Source organism: Bos mutus, chromosome 12, assembly GCF_027580195.1.
Source record: "Bos mutus isolate GX-2022 chromosome 12, NWIPB_WYAK_1.1, whole genome shotgun sequence".
NCBI lineage: Eukaryota > Metazoa > Chordata > Mammalia > Artiodactyla > Bovidae > Bos > Bos mutus.
This window is the reverse complement of record NC_091628.1, coordinates 33,280,408-33,297,750: the sequence shown is the minus strand read 5'-3', so window position 1 is coordinate 33,297,750 and position 17,343 is coordinate 33,280,408. Positions and strand designations below refer to the sequence as shown.

General features: G+C 42.9%; 1 protein-coding gene and 1 non-coding gene across 3 annotated transcripts in view; one reads left to right on the top strand and one right to left on the bottom strand.

Annotated features, from left to right (window-relative positions):
* Positions 1-17,343, top strand: part of LOC102280627 (phospholipid-transporting ATPase IB) — a 455,079-nt gene that overhangs the window by 392,159 nt on the left and 45,577 nt on the right. For both annotated transcript variants that reach the window (XM_070380503.1, XM_070380504.1), the window contains exon 35: positions 13,159-13,263. In XM_070380503.1, coding sequence (XP_070236604.1) covers positions 13,159-13,263 — 105 coding nt within the window. The remainder of the gene's footprint in view (positions 1-13,158; positions 13,264-17,343) is intronic.
* Positions 2,543-2,649, bottom strand: LOC138990285 (U6 spliceosomal RNA). Its single transcript, XR_011466401.1, has one exon. It is a non-coding gene; the product is annotated as a U6 spliceosomal RNA (small nuclear RNA).

Sequence of the window (17,343 nt, the reverse complement as noted above, 5' to 3'; positions counted from 1 at the left end):
ACTCATTTTCACTATATTGATTCTTCCAATCCATGAACATGGTATATTTCTCCCTCTATTAGTGTCCTCTTTGATTTCTTTCACCAGTGTTTTATACTTTTCTATATACAGGCCTTTAGTTTCTTTAGGTAGATATATTCCTAAGTATTTTATTCTTTTCGTTGCAATGGTGAATGGAATTGTTTCCTTAATTTCTCTTTCTGTTTTCTCATTATTAGTGTATAGGAATGCAAGGGATTTCTGTGTGTTGATTTTATATCCTGCAACTTTACTATAATCATTGATTAGTTCTAGTAATTTTCTGGTGGAGTCTTTAGGGTTTTCTATGTAGAGAATCATGTCATCTGCAAACAGTGAGAGTTTTACTTCTTCTTTTCCAATTTGGATTCCTTTTATTTCTTTTTCTGCTCTGATTGCTGTGGCCAAAACTATGTTGAATAGTAATGGTGAAAGTGGGCACCCTTGTCTTGTTCCTGACTTTAGAGGAAACGCTTTCAATTTTTCACCATTGAGGATAATGTTTGCTGTGGGTTTGTCATATATAGCTTTTATTATGTTGAGGTATGTTCCTTCTATTCCTGCTTTCTGGAGAGTTTTTATCATAAATGGATGTTGAATTTTGTCAAAGGCTTTCTCTGCATCTATTGAGATAATCATATGGTTTTTATTTTTCAATTTGTTAATGTGGTGTATTACATTGATTGATTTGTGGATATTGAAGAATCCTTGCATCCCTGGGATAAAGCCCACTTGGTCATGGTGTATGATCTTTTTAATGTGTTGTTGGATTCTGATTGCTAAAATTTTGTTAAGGATTTTTGCATCTATGTTCATCAGTGATACTGGCCTGTAGTTTTCTGTTTTTGTGGGATCTTTGTCAGGTTTTGGTATTAGGGTGATGGTGGCCTCATAGAATGAGTTTGGAAGTTTACCTTCCTCTGCAATTTTCTGGAAGAGTTTTAGTAGGATGTTAGCTCTTCTCTAAATTTTTGGTAGAATTCAGCTGTGAAGCCGTCTGGACCTGGGCTTTTGTTTGCTGGGAGATTTTTGATTACAGTTTTAATTTCCGTGTTTGTGATTGGTCTGTTAAGATTTTCTATTTCTTCCTGGTCCAGTTTTGGAAAGTTGTACTTTTCTAAGAATTTGTCCATTTCTTCCACGTTGTCCATTTTATTGCCATATAATTGCTCATAGTAGTCTCTTATGATCCTTTGTATTTCTGTGTTGTCTGTTGTGATCTCTCCATTTTCATTTCTAATTTTATTGATTTGATTTTTCTCCCTTTGTTTCTTGATGAGTCTGGCTAATGGTTTGTCAATTTTATTTATCCTTTCAAAGAACCAGCTTTTGGCTTTGTTGATTTTTGCTATGGTCTCTTTTGTTTCTTTTGCATTTATTTCTGCCCTAATTTTTAAGATTTCTTTCCTTCTACTAACCCTGGGGATCTTCATTTCTTCCTTTTCTAGTTGCTTTAGGTGTAGAGTTAGGTTATTTATTTGACTTTGTTCTTGTTTCTTGAGGTATGCCTGTATTGCTATGAACTTTCCCCTTAGGACTGCTTTTACAGTGTCCCACAGGTTTTGGGTTGTTGTGTTTTCATTTTCATTCGTTTCTATGCAAATTTTGATTTCTTTTTTAATTTCTTCTGTGATTTGTTGGTTAGTCAGCAGCGTGTTGTTCAGCCTCCATATGTTGGAATTTTTAATAGTTTTTCTCCTGTAATTGAGATCTAATCTTACTGCATTGTGGCCAGAAAAGATGCTTGCAATGATTTCTATTTTTTTGAATTTACCAAGGCTAGATTTATGGCCCAGGATGTGATCTATCCTGGAGAAGGTTCCATGTGCGCTTGAGAAAAAGGTGAAATTCATTGTTTTGGGATGAAATGTCCTATAGATATCAATTAGGTCTAACTCATCTATTGTATCGTTTAAAGTTTGTGTTTCCTTGTTAATTTTCTGTTTAGTTGATCTATCCATAGGTGTGAGTGGGGTATTAAAGTCTCCCACTATTATTGTGTTATTGTTAATTTCTCCTTTCTTACTTGTTAGCATTTGTCTTACATATTGTGGTGCTCCCGTGTTGGGTGCATATATATTTATAATTGTTATATCTTCTTCTTGGATTGATCCTTTGATCATTATGTAGTGACTGTCTTTGTCTCTTTTCACAGCCTTTGTTTTAAAGTCTATTTTATCTGATATGAGTATTACTACTCCTGCTTTCTTTTGGTCCCTATTTGCACGGAAAATCTTTTTCCAGCCCTTCACTTTCAGTCTGTGTGTGTCCCTGTTTTGAGGTGGGTCTCTTGTAGACAGCATATGTAGGGTTCTTATTTTTGTATCCATTCAGCCAGTCTTTGTCTTTTGGTTGGGGCATTCAACCCATTTACGTTTAAGGTAATTATTTTTTTATTTGTATTATTATTTTTTTAATGATTAATTGATTTATTTAAACAATAGGACATACAGACATCATTGTCAGACTTAATAGGAGATGTTAAATGTTCAATCCAATTTTCCTTCCTGGATATATTTTTCTTAAAAATATGGAACGCTTCACGAATTTGCGTGTCATCCTTGTGCAGGGACCATGCTAATCTTCTCTGTATCGTTCCAATTTTAGTATATGTGCTGCCGAAGCGAGCACTAAGGTAATTATTGATAAGTATGATCCCGTTGCCATTTACTTTATTGTTTTGGGTTCGAATTTATACGCCGTTTTTGTGTTTCCTGTCTGGAAAATATCCTTTAGTATTTGTTGGAGAGCCGGTTTGGTGGTGCTGAATTCTCTCAGCTTTTGCTTGTCTGTAAAGCTTTTGATTTCTCCTTCATATTTGAATGAGATCCTTGCTGGGTACAATAATCTGGGCTGTAGGTTATTTTCTTTCATCACTTTAAGTATGTCTTGCCATTCCCTCCTGGCTTGAAGAGTTTCTATTGAAAGATCAGCTGTTATCCTTATGGGAATTCCCTTGTGTGTTATTTGTTGTTTTTCCCTTGCTGCTTTTAATATTTGTTCTTTGTGTTTGATCTTTGTTAATTTGATTAATATATGTCTCGGGGTGTTTTGCCTTGGGTTTATCCTGTTTGGGACTCTGGGTTTCTTGGACTTGAGTGATTATTTCCTTCCCCATTTTAGGGAAGTTTTCAACTATTATCTCTTCAAGTATTTTCTCATGGTCTTTCTTTTTGTCTTCTTCTTCTGGGACCCCTATGATTCGGATGTTGTAGCGTTTAATATTGTCCTGGAGGTCTCTGAGATTGTCCTCATTTCTTTTAATTCGTTTTTCTTTTTTCCTCTCTGATTCGTTTATTTCTACCATTCTATCTTCTAATTCACTAATCCTATCTTCTGCCTCTGTTATTCTACTATTTGTTGCCTCCAGAGTGTTTTTGATTTCATTTATTGCATTATTCATTATATATTGACTCTTTTTTATTTCTTCTAGGTCCTTGTTAAACCTTTCTTGCATCTTCTCAATCCTTGTCTCCAGGCTATTTATCTGTGATTCCATTTTGATTTCAAGATTTTGGATCAATTTCACTATCATTATTCGGAATTCTTTATCAGGTAGATTCCCTATCTCTTCCTCTTTCATTTGGTTTGGTGGGCATCTATCCTGTTCCTTTATCTGCTGGGTATTCCTCTGTCTCTTCATCTTGTTTAAATTGCTGAGTTTGGGGTGGCCTTTCTGTATTCTGGCAGTTTGTGGAGTTCTCTTTATTGTGGCATTTCTTCACTGTGTGTGGGTTTGTACAGGTGGCTTGTCAAGGTTTCTTGGTTAGGGAAGCTTGTGTCGGTGTTCTGGTGGGTGGAGCTGGATTTCTTCTCTCTGGAGTGCAATGAAGTGTCCAGTAATGAGTTATGAGATGTCTTTGGTTTTGGGGTGACTTTGGGCAGCCTGTATCTTGGAGCTCAGGGCTGTGTTCCTGTGTTGCTGGAGAATTTGCTGGGTATGTCTTGCCCTGGAACTTGTTGGCCCTTGTGTGGTGCTTGGTTTCAGTGTCAGTATGGAGGCGTTTGATGCGCTCCTGTCAATTAATGATCCCTGGAGTCAGGAGTTCCCTGGAGTCATGGTTTGGACTTAAGCCTCCTGCTTCCAGTTATCGGTCTTATTTTTACAGTAGTTTCAAAACTTCAGCACCATTGATAAAACATCTACGTTAAAGATGAAAAGTTTCTCCACCATGAGGGTCACCCAGAGAGGTTCACAGCGTTACATGGAGAAGAGAAAATGGAGGAGGGAATTAGAGGTGACCCGAATGAGATGAGGTGGAATGAATAGAGGAGAGAGTGGGCTAGCCAGTATTCACTTCCTTATGTGCACTCCACAACTGGACCACTCAGAGATGTTCATGGAGTTATACAGAGAAGAGAAGAAGGAGGAAGGAGACAGAGGTGGCCAGGAGGATAAAAGGGGGAAATGAAAAGGAGGGAGACAGATCCAGCCAGTAATCAGTTCCCTAAGTGTTCTCCACCGTCTGGAACACACAGAAATTCACAGAGTTGGGTAGAGTAGAGAGGGGTTAGGGAGGAGACACAGGTGACCCGGTGGAGAAAAAGGAGAGTCCAAAGGGAGAGAGAGCAGTCAAGCCAGTAATCTCGCTCCTTAGTGAAAAATGGGTACTGAAGATTGGGTTCTTAAAGGTACAAAATTGGTAACAAATACATAAAAGCAAAAATTAAAAATCCAGAGTAGAGTTTGGAGTTTCAAAAATACAATGTTAAAGAAAAGAAGAAGGAAAAGAAAGAAAAAAACAAACAAACAAAAACAAAGTCGCAAAAATTATAAAAAAAATATAGGTACAAAATTGATAACAAATCCCAAAAAGCATAAATTAAAAATCTAGAGTAGAGTTTGGAATTTTAGGTATACAATGTTATATAAAAGAAGAGAAAGAAAGAGAGAGGAAAAAAAAAAGTCACAAAAATTATAAAAAAATATATAGGTACAAAATTGATAACAAATACCAAAAAGCTAAAATTAAAAATCTAGAGTAGAAATTGGAATTTCAAAAATACAATGTTAAAGAAAAGAAGAAGAAGAAGAAAAAAAACAAGGTCACAAAAATTATAAAAAATATATATTTGAAGTTTGCTTTAAAAAAAATAGGGTCTTTTTTTTTTTTGCAAAGTAATAGGTTATAAAAGTGATCCTCTATAAAAGGATCCTCTATGACCCATCTCCCAGAATATTGGAAATAAAAGCAAAAATAAACAAATGGGACCTAATTAACCTTAAAAGCTTCTGCACATCAAAGGAAACTATTAGCAAGGTGAAAAGACAGCCTTCAGAATGGCAGAAAATAATAGCAAATGAAGCAACTGACAAACAACTAATCTCAAAAATATACAAGCAACTCCTACAGCTCAACTCCAGAAAAATAAACAACCCAATCAAAAAATGGGCCAAAGAACTAAATAGACATTTCTCCAAAGAAGACATACAGATGGCTAACAAACACATGAAAAGATGCTCAACATCACTCATTATCAGAGAAATGCAAATCAAAACCACTATGAGGTACCATTTCACGCCAGTCAGAATGGCTGCGATCCAAAAGTCTACAAATAATAAATGCTGGAGAGGGTGTGGAGAAAAAGGAACCCTCTTACACTGTTGGTGGGAATGCAAACTAGTACAGCCACTATGGAGAACAGTGTGGAGATTCCTTAAAAAACTGGAAATAGAACTGCCTTATGATCCAGCAATCCCACTGCTGGGCATACACACTGAGGAAACCAGAAGGGAAAGAGACACGTGTACCCCAATGTTCATCGCAGCACTGTTTATAATAGCCAGGACATGGAAGCAACCTAGATGTCCATCAGCAGATGAATGGATAATAAAGCTGTTTTACATATACACAATGGAGTATTACTCAGCCATTAAAAAGAATACATTTGAATCAGTTCTAATGAGGTGGATGAAACTGGAGCCTATTATACAGAGTGAAGTAAGCCAGAAGGAAAAACATAAATACAGTATACCAACGCATATATATGGAATTTAGGAAGATGGTAACAATAACCCGGTGTACGAGACAGCAAAAGAGACACTGAGGTATAGAACAGTCTTATGGACTCTGTGGGAGAGGGAGAGGGTGGGAAGATTTGGGAGAATGACATTGAAAAAAAAAAAAAAGAGAAAAAAAAAAGTGAAAATTAAAGGAATAATAGAGGACTTAAAATTTTTTTTTTAATTAAAAAAAAAAAAAGAAAGAAAGAATGATCATAAAAATAGTAAAAATATACCTAGGACTTTCTCTGGTTTTGTTGTGAGTATTGTAGGGTCGGTTCATTTTCGGCTAGTTCCTTGGTCCAACTTATATTTCTCAAGATCTATAGGCCCCTTCCTATGTAGTCTGTACTAACCACAGGGTTTTAATCTATTGCCTGTAGCTTCCAAGGTGGTTCCCTCTGTTATAGCTTCTTCTGTTTGCTGGTCTCTTGAGTGTCTGGTTTCCACCCTGACACAAAGGGGACGGTGGTGGACACTTTTTTTTTTTTTTTTTAGGCTCATTTGTTCAGTCGCGCTGTGGGGAGGGAGGCACACTGCAAACAAATAACACTTGCGTGTGCTCGCAGTGCCTCAGCCACACTGGGTCTGCCCCCGCTCACAGTGCGTGTAGCCTCCCTGCCCACACTGCTCAGGCTCTAGGTTGTTCCACCGGGAACCATCCGTGGCCAGCCCTGGGCTGCTTGCACCTCCCAGGTCCAAGCCGCTCAGGTTCAGGCACTTGGGTAGTCCTCAGAGGTGCAGACTCAGTTGGGCCTGCATTTTGTGCCCTTCCCAGGTCCGAGCAGCTCAGGTGATGAGGTGTTTGGCGAGTGCGATTGCTGTGACTTATCGCCTCCCCACCGCTCGGTTATCTGGGTATACAACCGGAGCACCTTCTCAGGCAGATGTTGACCGTCCAGAGCCCCAGGAAGTCTTAGTTAGCAAAGAAGCCTGCTTACAGTTTTATAGATAATGTCTCTCTGGGACTGCGATTGCCCCCTTCCAGCTCTGGCTGCCTGTCACTGGAGGGGGATGGTCTGCAGCCGGCTATCTCTGTTCAGTCCTTTGTTCTGTGTGCGGGCCTGGCGGTGTCTTAGGTTAGGGCTGGCTTTTCGCGTGGTAGATATCCCACAGTCTGGTTTGCTAGCCCAAGTTATTTCGCTCAGATAGTGCTCGGGGTATTCAGTCCAGATCCTTACTCTAAGCGATGTAGCCCACACCACGCATCCCTGCCCAGACCCCGCTGTGGCGTGTGCAGGCATCTGCGCTCCTTCTCCACTGGGCGAGTTACTGTAGGGCTCGCAATCTGCAGGTTTTAATTGTTTATTTATTTTTCCTCCCTGTTATGTTGCCCTCTGTGCTTCCAAGGCTCGGCACAGATTCGGCAGTGAGAAGGTTTCCTGGTGTTTGGAAACTTCTCTCTTTTTAAGACTCCCTTCCCGGGATGGAACTCCGTCCCTCCCTCTTTTGTCTCTTTTTTTGTCTTTTATATTTTTTCCTACCTCCTTTTGAAGACTTGGGTTGCTTTTCTGGGTGCCTGATGTTCTCTGCTGGCATTCAGAAGTTGTTTTGTGGAATTTACTCGACGTTTAAATGTTCTTTTGATGAATTTGTGGGGGGGAAAGTGTTCTCCCTGTCCTACTCCTCTGCCATCTTAGCTCCTCTTTATTTTTAATTGAAGGATAATTGCTTTACAATATTGTGTTGGTTTCGGCCATACATTTTTGCTGAGACTGATATATTTGCTAAGTGAGATGCTGGCAGGAGTATCTTTCTACCATTTCAAAAAAGAGTATTTGCAGATTGTAATATCTCTGCTGCTGCCTCTGTTTTCTGAATCATTTCTAATACATTTGAAGGGAGAGTTCCCAGTCTGCGTGAAGCAAATTATCTATCCTCTCCAAATGGATTTTTTTTTTTGGGGCAAGGGGTGGTTCCTGGCACTGTCAGATTAGTGCTATTTACATTTTAACAAGGACACTGCTTCTAGCTCCACCATTTGTAAAGGGAAGTCACTTCTTTCCAAGGGGGTTGCCAGCCAGGTAGGAGCAGGAAAGGCCCCTCTGAATTCCAGACCCATCTCCTGAAATGCATTTTTGTCTCATTTAATTTGGATTGTATGGCATGGATAGCCTCTGGTCCAGAGTGTTTGCCTAAAATATATAACCAATAATACATAGTTAATGTATAAACTATACTTATCCCTCTCCTCAAAAGCAAGAATTTGGCAAGTTTCTTTGGACATTTTGCTTCTGATCAAGGAGTCCATCTTTTATCTCCTATTACACTCCCAGCCTGAAATATTTATTGTTGAGTCAAGTAAATTCAGGGCCTTCCCTGATATCTTAGCTGGTAAAGAATCCGCCTGCAGTGTGGGAGGTCTGGGTTCGATCCCTGGGTTGAGAAGATCCCCTGGAGAAGGGAAAGGCTACCCACTCCAGTATTCTGGCCTGGAGAATTCCATGGACTATACAGTCCTTGGGGTCACAAAGAGTCAGACACGACTGAGTGACTTTCACTTCACTTCACTTCAAGTAAATTCAGAGGCTTCTCCCAGGGAAACTGTATTATGAGTTGCTTACCTCTAATGAGGCCATGATACTTACCTGTCATTTCTCTTTCTTCAGCTTTACAAAGCTGTCCTGTTTTTCCTTCCTACACACTGAACAAAAATATTAATCCCAATTGTGCAGAAAATTGCCTGTCATTTGGTTCAGATTGTAGAATGTTTCTTGTCACGTGATGTGCCAGGCTGCACCCTGGACTCTGGAGAAGAGAGCTTGAGTGACATCACAGGGAGTCAGGGGGCAGCTGGAGGGCTGGCTCTGATGAATCAGCTTGAGGCAGTGTCTGGAACCTCTGTAAATTTGCTGTGATTCTTTCTTCTTGCCTTGGGCCAGTCTTAAGACATTTTAGTTTGATTTTGAGATTTGGTGGTTAACTCTATTTTGAAAACACTTTTAAATTCCAGCTCAAAGCAGTCCTGCCTTTTAACATACAGTGAGTCCCTTACATACAAATGAGTTCCATTCCAAGAGCGTGTTTGCTAAATCCAATTTGTTCATACGTCCAACAAAGTTAGCCTAGGTACCCAACTATAAATAACATAACCAGCTATATGGTACTGTAGTGATCTATAGTTCTTTTAACACAAGTAATACATAAAAAAAATAAAAAATAAAAGATTTTTAATCTTACAGTACAGTACCTAGTAGTACAATAGCAGGCACACAGGGGCTGGCATCGAGTGAACAGACAAGAAGACTTATTGACCGGCGGAGGGAGAGGAGGTGGGAGGAGGATCGTCAGCAGCAGGAGACGGAGGACCAGCTGCAGTGGCCCTCACACCTGACGTGGATGGAGCAGGTGCTGGCTCCGTGCTGGAACCAGATACACATTCTCATCTTTGAAAGTTCGCAACTTGAAGGTTCGTATGTAGGGGACTTAATTGTGCATTTCTGTGCACGCAGGTTGCTCTGTCTTCCTGCATTTTCCCTCTTTCTTTGCCCAGTCTCTCTCCCATTTCAGGACCTGCACTGTTAAGCATAAGGAAGAAAAAACAGCATGAGGCAATTTGGTGATTTTTTTTCAGTGAAGTCTATCAAATTTCTGAATGAAAATCCATTATTGAACTATGTTAAGGCAGATTTGGACATTGCAAAAAACTTCTTCTGTTACCCTGTTAACCAGAATTTTCATGAGGGACTAAACTAACACATCTTTTATTAAAATAATTGATGATAGATGCTACCTGGCTAATGAATATTTTTATTAGATGCATGCAGTTTAAATTGTCCAGAACTACTTTAATATCCTTTAGCTCACGTGCTTCCAAAAATGTTTACCCATGACTGCATTCTTAGGTAAGCTGCCATGTACTTATGCTCATAAAGCAACAATTCACTTATGTTGCTTTATAAAAATAATATAAAGCCCAAGGCCACAGGACTCAGGGACCCATCTCTTTTTATCTAACTGTATCTCCTGTACCTTACCAGTCAGCACGCAGTACATTCAGGAAGTCCAGAATGACTTCATTTCCTTATTATAATCCCAGATAGGCAGTTAAGTGGAATAAAAAGTAATAAGAAATTTCTGTGTACAACAGGGCCTTGATTTAAAAACAACAAAAAAACCTTCCAACCAGACTAATTTCTTTTGAGGCACATTATATTTACATTTTCATCCACATTTAGAATCTAATGTTTCCTTCTGACTTGTTCTCCTTCCATAAGGAAAAAAAAGAAAAGGAGTCCAGGAAAAAAAAAATTCAGAAATAAGAAGAAGAAAAGTTCAGGGTTTTAGGCCAACTTACTTATTTCAAAAATCTCTGATAACCTGGAGAATACCTTTCACTCTATCTGAAGGTTCATTGTGGACTACCACACACTCTTAGAGGGTCTAAGCACGCCCACCTGCCCTTCAGTGCTCACGTGGCCTCTGGACCTGGGGTTGGGGGAGGAGCCCTGGGAAACAGCCATCCACAGGTAATGGGGTTCACTCTGTCCAAGCTGTGATTCAGAACAAACCCAACCCCAGCTCTTGGTGAGATCTGATTTCCTTGCTAGCGGTTAATACTTAGTGGCTGGCTTTTTGAAATTTAGGAGTATTAGATTTTAGTCAATGACGAATGTAGACTTTGGCAGGGGAGATCTTAGAATCATTTCTCTAAGTAAGGCCTTATTGGGTAAAGATTCTTGAAGAAAAATATTTTTAGCTATTTTTATTTATTTATTTGACTGCACCCGGTCTTCGTTGCGGCACGTGGTATCTTCAATCTTTGTTGTGGCATGGGGAATTTTTAGTTGCAGCAGGCAGGATCTGGGCTTCCCTGGTGGCTTCTCTGGTGGTAAAGAATCCGCCTGCCAATGCAGGAGACTCAGGTTTGACCCCTGATTCGGGAGATGCCCTGGCGAAGGGAATGGCAACCCACTCCAGTATTCTTGCCTGGAGAATTCCATGGACAGAGGAGCCTGGTGGGCTGCAGTCCATGGGGTTGCAAAGAGTCAGACACAACTTAGGGACTAAACAGCAACCACAAATTCAGGATCTAGTTCCCTGACCAGGAATTGAACCCAGGCCCCCTGCATTGGGAGCTCAAGAGTCTGCCACTGGACCACGAGGACAGTCCCCCAAAACATGGTTTTAAATTGCCAGCATCAAGTCTACTGCAGTACTCCAGGCAGAAAGACTAGCCATGTTCTCATACTGGTTAAGTTCCTAGACTGACTCCCAGGAACTAGCCTTGTGGAAATACAAAATTGCTGAAGAACTCTTGGGTATGAACACATTTTCATCTACTGGGGACGTGAACAAGGCCAAGTAGAATCAACATGCTTATTTCCTTCTGGAGCAGTTTTATGAATGAGTGAAAACTGGCGGCTTCAGTCCCATGGGTCAAAGTCTCTTTTCTCTCGGCCCAAGCTGTAGGGTTCTGGTGCTCTGCGCCCTGTGGTCCAGCCTTCCTGTTTCAAGCCTACTTCGTGTCTCCCTTCCCCTACCCCAGCCCAGAGGATAACACTGGGGGCTGGTCTAGAGGTTGATGAGTGCTGCTTGCTCTGTGGGCGAGAGAGGAAGAGGGAAGGGAGGATGTTGGAGTGAAGACATTCCTGAAACAGTAAGGACAAGCCAGACACACTCCACAGGACCCGTGTATCTGGGGTGAATCCGAGTGGAGTGGGGCTGGCTGTTTACCCAGATGGCTCTTATCAGTACAGCCCAGAAGCCCAGTTGAGATCAAAGGTAGACTTTGGGCCTGGCATATTCATTCATAGTGAACAGTGTCACGTTCTCTTTGTCTTCTTTCCAGCAGAAAGTTAAACATTTTCTCATTTCTTGTTTAAATGAAAATTCCCCTGTCTCCGCTTTGAATTGCAGTGTTTTAATCGCCCCTGAGTCTCAGGACACTGCTTGGTGTGGTTAAGGAATTAGGTGTGAAAACTGTGTGGTTCACTTCTTGTTTCCTGTGGGGAGATGAATGACCTACACTTACACAGAGCCTCCACTCTGACTCTCCACCGGAAATGAACTTGGGGTGTCAGCAGACAACCGGGCACTGTCTTCCCAGACTCCTTGAAGGCGGAAGGTGGACGGGAGCATGTGGTTCCGTGGAGCAGCTCAGGTCTCCAGAAGGTTCCATTGCATGGTGCTGTGTCCTTGCAGACACACTCAGTTTGGTTCTGATTCTGTCTCCGAGTCTGGGTGCTTGATGGGCACCCCACATGCGCTTCTGCAGAAAAACTAGAAAAAGATTTTCAGAAGAATACTGCCCTGTGCTGCTCTGCTAGAGTCTTCTGCTTTTTTACAGGCTGTCTTTTCTCATTTCTAAACTGTATCTCGGTTAATGCCCTTTCTTCGCCTGTATGGCTTCCAACCAGCCATTCTCTGTTTAATCTCAATTTTAGGAAGACCTTTGCGATCAGCCACTTATTGAAACATTGTGAGGTGTTTCTTAGTTTAATCAGGAGAAGGTGCAGGGAACTCTTTCCGCAGGTCAGGGAAAGCGTTTGAGGTTTACAGGCTGGAAAGGCCAGCCTGTTTTGCTACTGTGTTTGTTATTTTACGCTGCTGAAGTCTGCAAGAGAAGAAAGGAAATCTGTGCCCAGATATTTGTGTTGACCCGAATTTCAGATCAAGGGTTTGGCATGATGACAGTGACCCCTGGCATCATAACTCCATCTTGCTGTGACTTTTTTCACCCTAAAAGGAGAGAGAAGACTGTTTCCCTTGGGCTCTTGACCTTACAGTTGGGCACAGTCCAAAGAACCCACATATGTCCACTTGGGTGAGGATTAGAGCATCTTTTGGGTCTTTAGGTCCTGAAGTAGACAGCTTTCAAGGTAGACCTGTGACCCTGCAGGAACGCTGGGCTTCAATCTGGACTTGGAGGGCATCAGCCAGCTCTGCAGCCACAAGCAATGCTCTTAGGGGATCATTTGCTGACACCCATGGCCTGGACCCATCCTGCAGGACTTGGGGTGCTTCCCAGGTTGCAGAGGTGGAGTCTTCGCCATGCACAGGGCTGGCATATGTTCCACAGTGTCTCCAAGCCCCAGCCTGGGTCAGAGGACATCAGAGAGGGCCCATGGGGGAGCAGCCTGTTGTCACAGCTGAGTTCACATGTCATGTCCTTCTTGTCTTTTCCTTGGACACAGGGCCAAGCACACCTGCAAGAAAACGCTTCTGGAGGAAGTGCAGGAGCTGGAGATGAAGTCCAGAGTGATGGGCAGAGCAATGCTCCGGGACAGTAACGGAAAGAGGTGGGCAGCACCAGGCCAGGGTCCCCAGGACCCCCTCTCCTTTTCCCTACCTCCCTTCTGGGATTTCCTTTCCTCTTCTCGGTTTTCAATGTGAGCACATGATGGGTGAAACAGAAACCATGCCCTCTCGGGGCAACATGAAATCTGACTTTCAGGTCCCTGGGCCTGCCCCCAGGTGAAACAGAGGCTTATATGGGGTCTGGACATGCAGAAAATAGAAATAGCATTGTGGTCTTCAGGTGGAGAAGTGCTGTATCAGCAGTGTTAGCAAAGCATGTTTAAAAGCCAGGCCATTTGCTCTCAGCCCCAGTCATGTGCTAAAGGGTATCTGCCCTGAAGTTCTGCTCATCGAAGAATGCATTTTGTTCATGTAGATTCTGTTCATTCCAAGTATACCCATGGTTTGTTTTGTTTTTGATAAATTATTTTTTGCTCCTGGTGTTCAGACAGCATTACATGACCTACTGGTTGATCCAGCAAAGCAGGGGCTGCCCCTCCCCCACCCCCCTTATTTCTTACAGAGCCTCAGTGGCCCCCACTCCTCCCCTAACTGCTGGGCAAGTGAGTAGGTTTGATTTAATCGTGTATGTTAAAATGTTATCAGACTGCATCTGGTTAAAGTTTACTGAAGGAAACTGACCTGAGCCCAAGGACAATATGCAGGTAATAGGAGGCCTTGGCCACCTTAGGGACACGGAGGTCCAGGAGATTATGAGCACGGCTCCCCTCTACATTCTTGGAAGGGACCCTAGAACTAGCTACTCAAGAAACAAAAATCTAGAGGTGGAGTACTTCCAGAGACCCTCTAATATTTATGTTCTGTTTTATTTAGGTTCTGTCTTCTTGTACCATCTTTTCAAGCAATGAAATCAAAGCATTTTTGTTTTGTGTTGCTTTTAGGAAAGAGAATGCAAATTTGAGAAGTATCAGTAATATTATCTCAAATGGCTAGATATTGTAGGAAAGGGGCTGAAGCGTATAGGATTGAAGGCTCTGTGGTTGAAGTTGTGATTTTTTTGTGTATTTATAACATTTTTCCTGAGTCCATTAGCATTCATTTTATGGCAGTTGTGCTAGTCATTGTAAGACTTAATCAGTCAGCTGGACAAAAATCTCTGTCTGAAGCTTGAAGTCGTGACTGGTGGGGGCAGGACTGGGCTTTATGGTGGTCTGTGTATAACTGATACACAGGCCACACAGCTAAGGGTGAGCAGGCCTCTTCTGCCCGTTGGACAGCAGACACAGGGCTTGTGTCTAGGTTGTCAAGGGCCCACAAAATTCTTTAATCTCCAAAAACAACATGTTCATATCTTCTAAAAGTAGGGAGATGCCTCTGCAAATTGAAATTAATACATGAATGTCAGTCTTAAAGCGAAATAAGCACACTGTTTTATCCTATTTGCAAAAAATTTTACAAGCTCTTCTGTATCTCAAGAATTCTCCCATATATACATAGTGATTTCTAAGAGATCATGAGTCATTTCTGAGGACAATGAGAATTTCCAAGCAAAATTCTAAAACTCTTCTCAAACATTGGACAGGAAAACATTGCAAGGAAGGCAGTGTGAGACAGCCCTTCACCAAGTCTGAGCTGACCTGGGTGGGATCTCCGGCCCGTGGGGGTCCTCAAAACAGGCCTGGATGGGGGGTTAGCGGCACAGGGGATGTCCGGAAGAGGTGGCAATCCCAGGCGGCCTCTGGCTTGAGAAGTCGAGAAAGGCTGCCCACTGGAGACAGGATGGAAGACAGAGCTGTGAGGGTGGGGAGATGGTGGTTCACAGAAAGGATGAGAGCCTGTGTGGCGGAGGCTCGAGTCCAACGTGTGCAGGGAGGATCACAGAGCTCTGAGCCTGTGTCTGAATCCTGGCTCAGCCATGGTGAGCCCTGCAGTCTTGGGCGAGAGATTTTCTGTAAGGAGACTGTCTTCATCTGTTAGAGATGGAGACTCATGGCGGGTGGGAGGTGTTAGAATTTATGAAACTGAATTTATGATGGGTGACAGCTCATTGACCAGTGCTGTGCTCAGTTGCTGAGTCGTGTCCCACTCTTTGGGACCCCATGGACTGTAGCCCACCAGGCTCCTCTGTCCATGGGATTCTCCAGACAAGGATACTGGAGTGGGTTGCCATTTCCTTCTCCAGGGGATCTTCCTGACCCAGGGATCAAACCTGAGTCTTGGTTTGGCAGGAAGGTCATGATATTGAAGGGTGTCATGGACTCTCAGCTTGTGGTTGATTAAAAAAAAAAAGTAAATTAAAAAATACTTATTTTTTATGGAAGTATAGTTGATTTACAGTGTGCATTAGTTTCAGGTGTATAGAAAAGTAATTCAGTTATACACACATAAACACACTTTTTCAGATTCAAAGAGAATGTAATTTCTAAAAGCACTTATCCTGTTCAAAGTTCACTTTCATATGTTCGGGTGGATCAGGAGATAACTGGAGTTTAAATGTGGTCTCTGCCTCCTGCATTTTGGAATCTCTTCTCTGAGCACACTGTAAACTCTCGCTGGGACAGTTGATTCGGAGGGTGGAGGGAGGGTGTGAATGTGGGTGTGCAGGAGGAAACGTGGGGTCACAGCTTCCTTTTTCACTGTCACAGATCTGGCCTCACGTTGGGGCTCCTGGAGAGGTTACTACAGGGACCCCGGGCCTCCCACCACCCCCAGCAGCCCTCACTCCATCTGACTCCTCCCCCCAGTGGCTCCCAGGTTTCCTGGGTGGTCCATGGGCAGCCTGGACAGCAGCTGCTCCAGAGAGAGAACTCTGCTCTCCCAGTTGTTCGTCTACCACCTGCCTGGCTCCTTTCACTCCTGCTTGGATTCCCTGCTGCCGCGGAGCTGCTGGGGGAGGGGCGGCCCTGGTCGGGGTGGGGGCCGCCCTGTCCCTCCCTCTGAAGAGTCACAAACCGACTCCCTCTTTGAGAGACCCTGAGTATTTTGTCTGCTTCCCCGCCCCGTGTGATGTTTGAGTTCATCCACGCCTCTCTTTCCAGCTGTCAGTCTGGCACATAGGGAAGCTCTGTAAATATTTGTTTTCTTTTAATTGAATTAATTTATTTATTTTTGGCTGCGCTGGGACTTTGTTGCTACTCGGGTTTCTCTAGTTGCAGCCAACGAGGGCTACTCTTCTTTGCGGTGTGCACGTTTCTCATCGCAGCGGCTTCTCTTGCAGAACACGGGCTCTAGAGTGCAGGCTTAGTAGCTGTGGTGCACAGGCTTAGCTGCTCCATGGCATGTGGGATCTTTCCAGACCAGAGATCAAACCGGCATTGGCAAGTGGATTTTTAACCACTGAGCCACCAGGGAAGACCCCATAAATATTTGTTGACCGAGTGGAAATGCAGAAAACCAGCGAGGGGAGGAAGGTGAACCTGCAGCATCCACGCAGCTGGTGCCAGGGCGATCACTCCTGTTGAAAGTGGCCACAGAGGGTGCAGGCTGTCGCTCGACCTCTAGTGACAGGGCCCTTTCATCTGGTGGCTTCAGAGGACAGCTCATATAGAAGCACAGATGGGGGCTCTGGTCCTCCCTGCCGCCCCACCACCCAGGTGCCCTGGCTCTGTGGCCGCCCTGCCCGCCACTGTCCCTCAGCTTAGCTCTGATGCCTGAAAGAGGGCCCCTTGAGCACAGCCTGCCAAGTCCTTAAAGCAGGTCCAAGTCACCAGCAAAGTCTAACGAACAGCCAAGTCTAGCCGTTTTTCTCAGGAACGTGCTCAGAAGAAACAGAACCAAAATCTTTATGCATCAATTCCAAAACCCCTTTTGTGCCAAATGAGCATTTTGAAATGGTACCTGGAGATTTCAAGTACGCCTCTGTGCCCCTAATTCATACAGTGAAAATACCTAAACATTTTATTGATCTTATCTAAGCCCCCAGACTTTTACATGATTTTGGTAAACCTTTAAGTTTCATGAACCGGTTTCTGCCTTCTCTCATGAGTGGAATCAGCTTCCAAAATTAACCTGTGTGATTTGGACATAAATCAGCCTGTTCTCATGACTTAGAGAAAAGAAACTGAGAAAGAGAACTAGGTGTCTGGAAAGTATAGTGAAGTAAGAAATGCCAAGGGGATGAG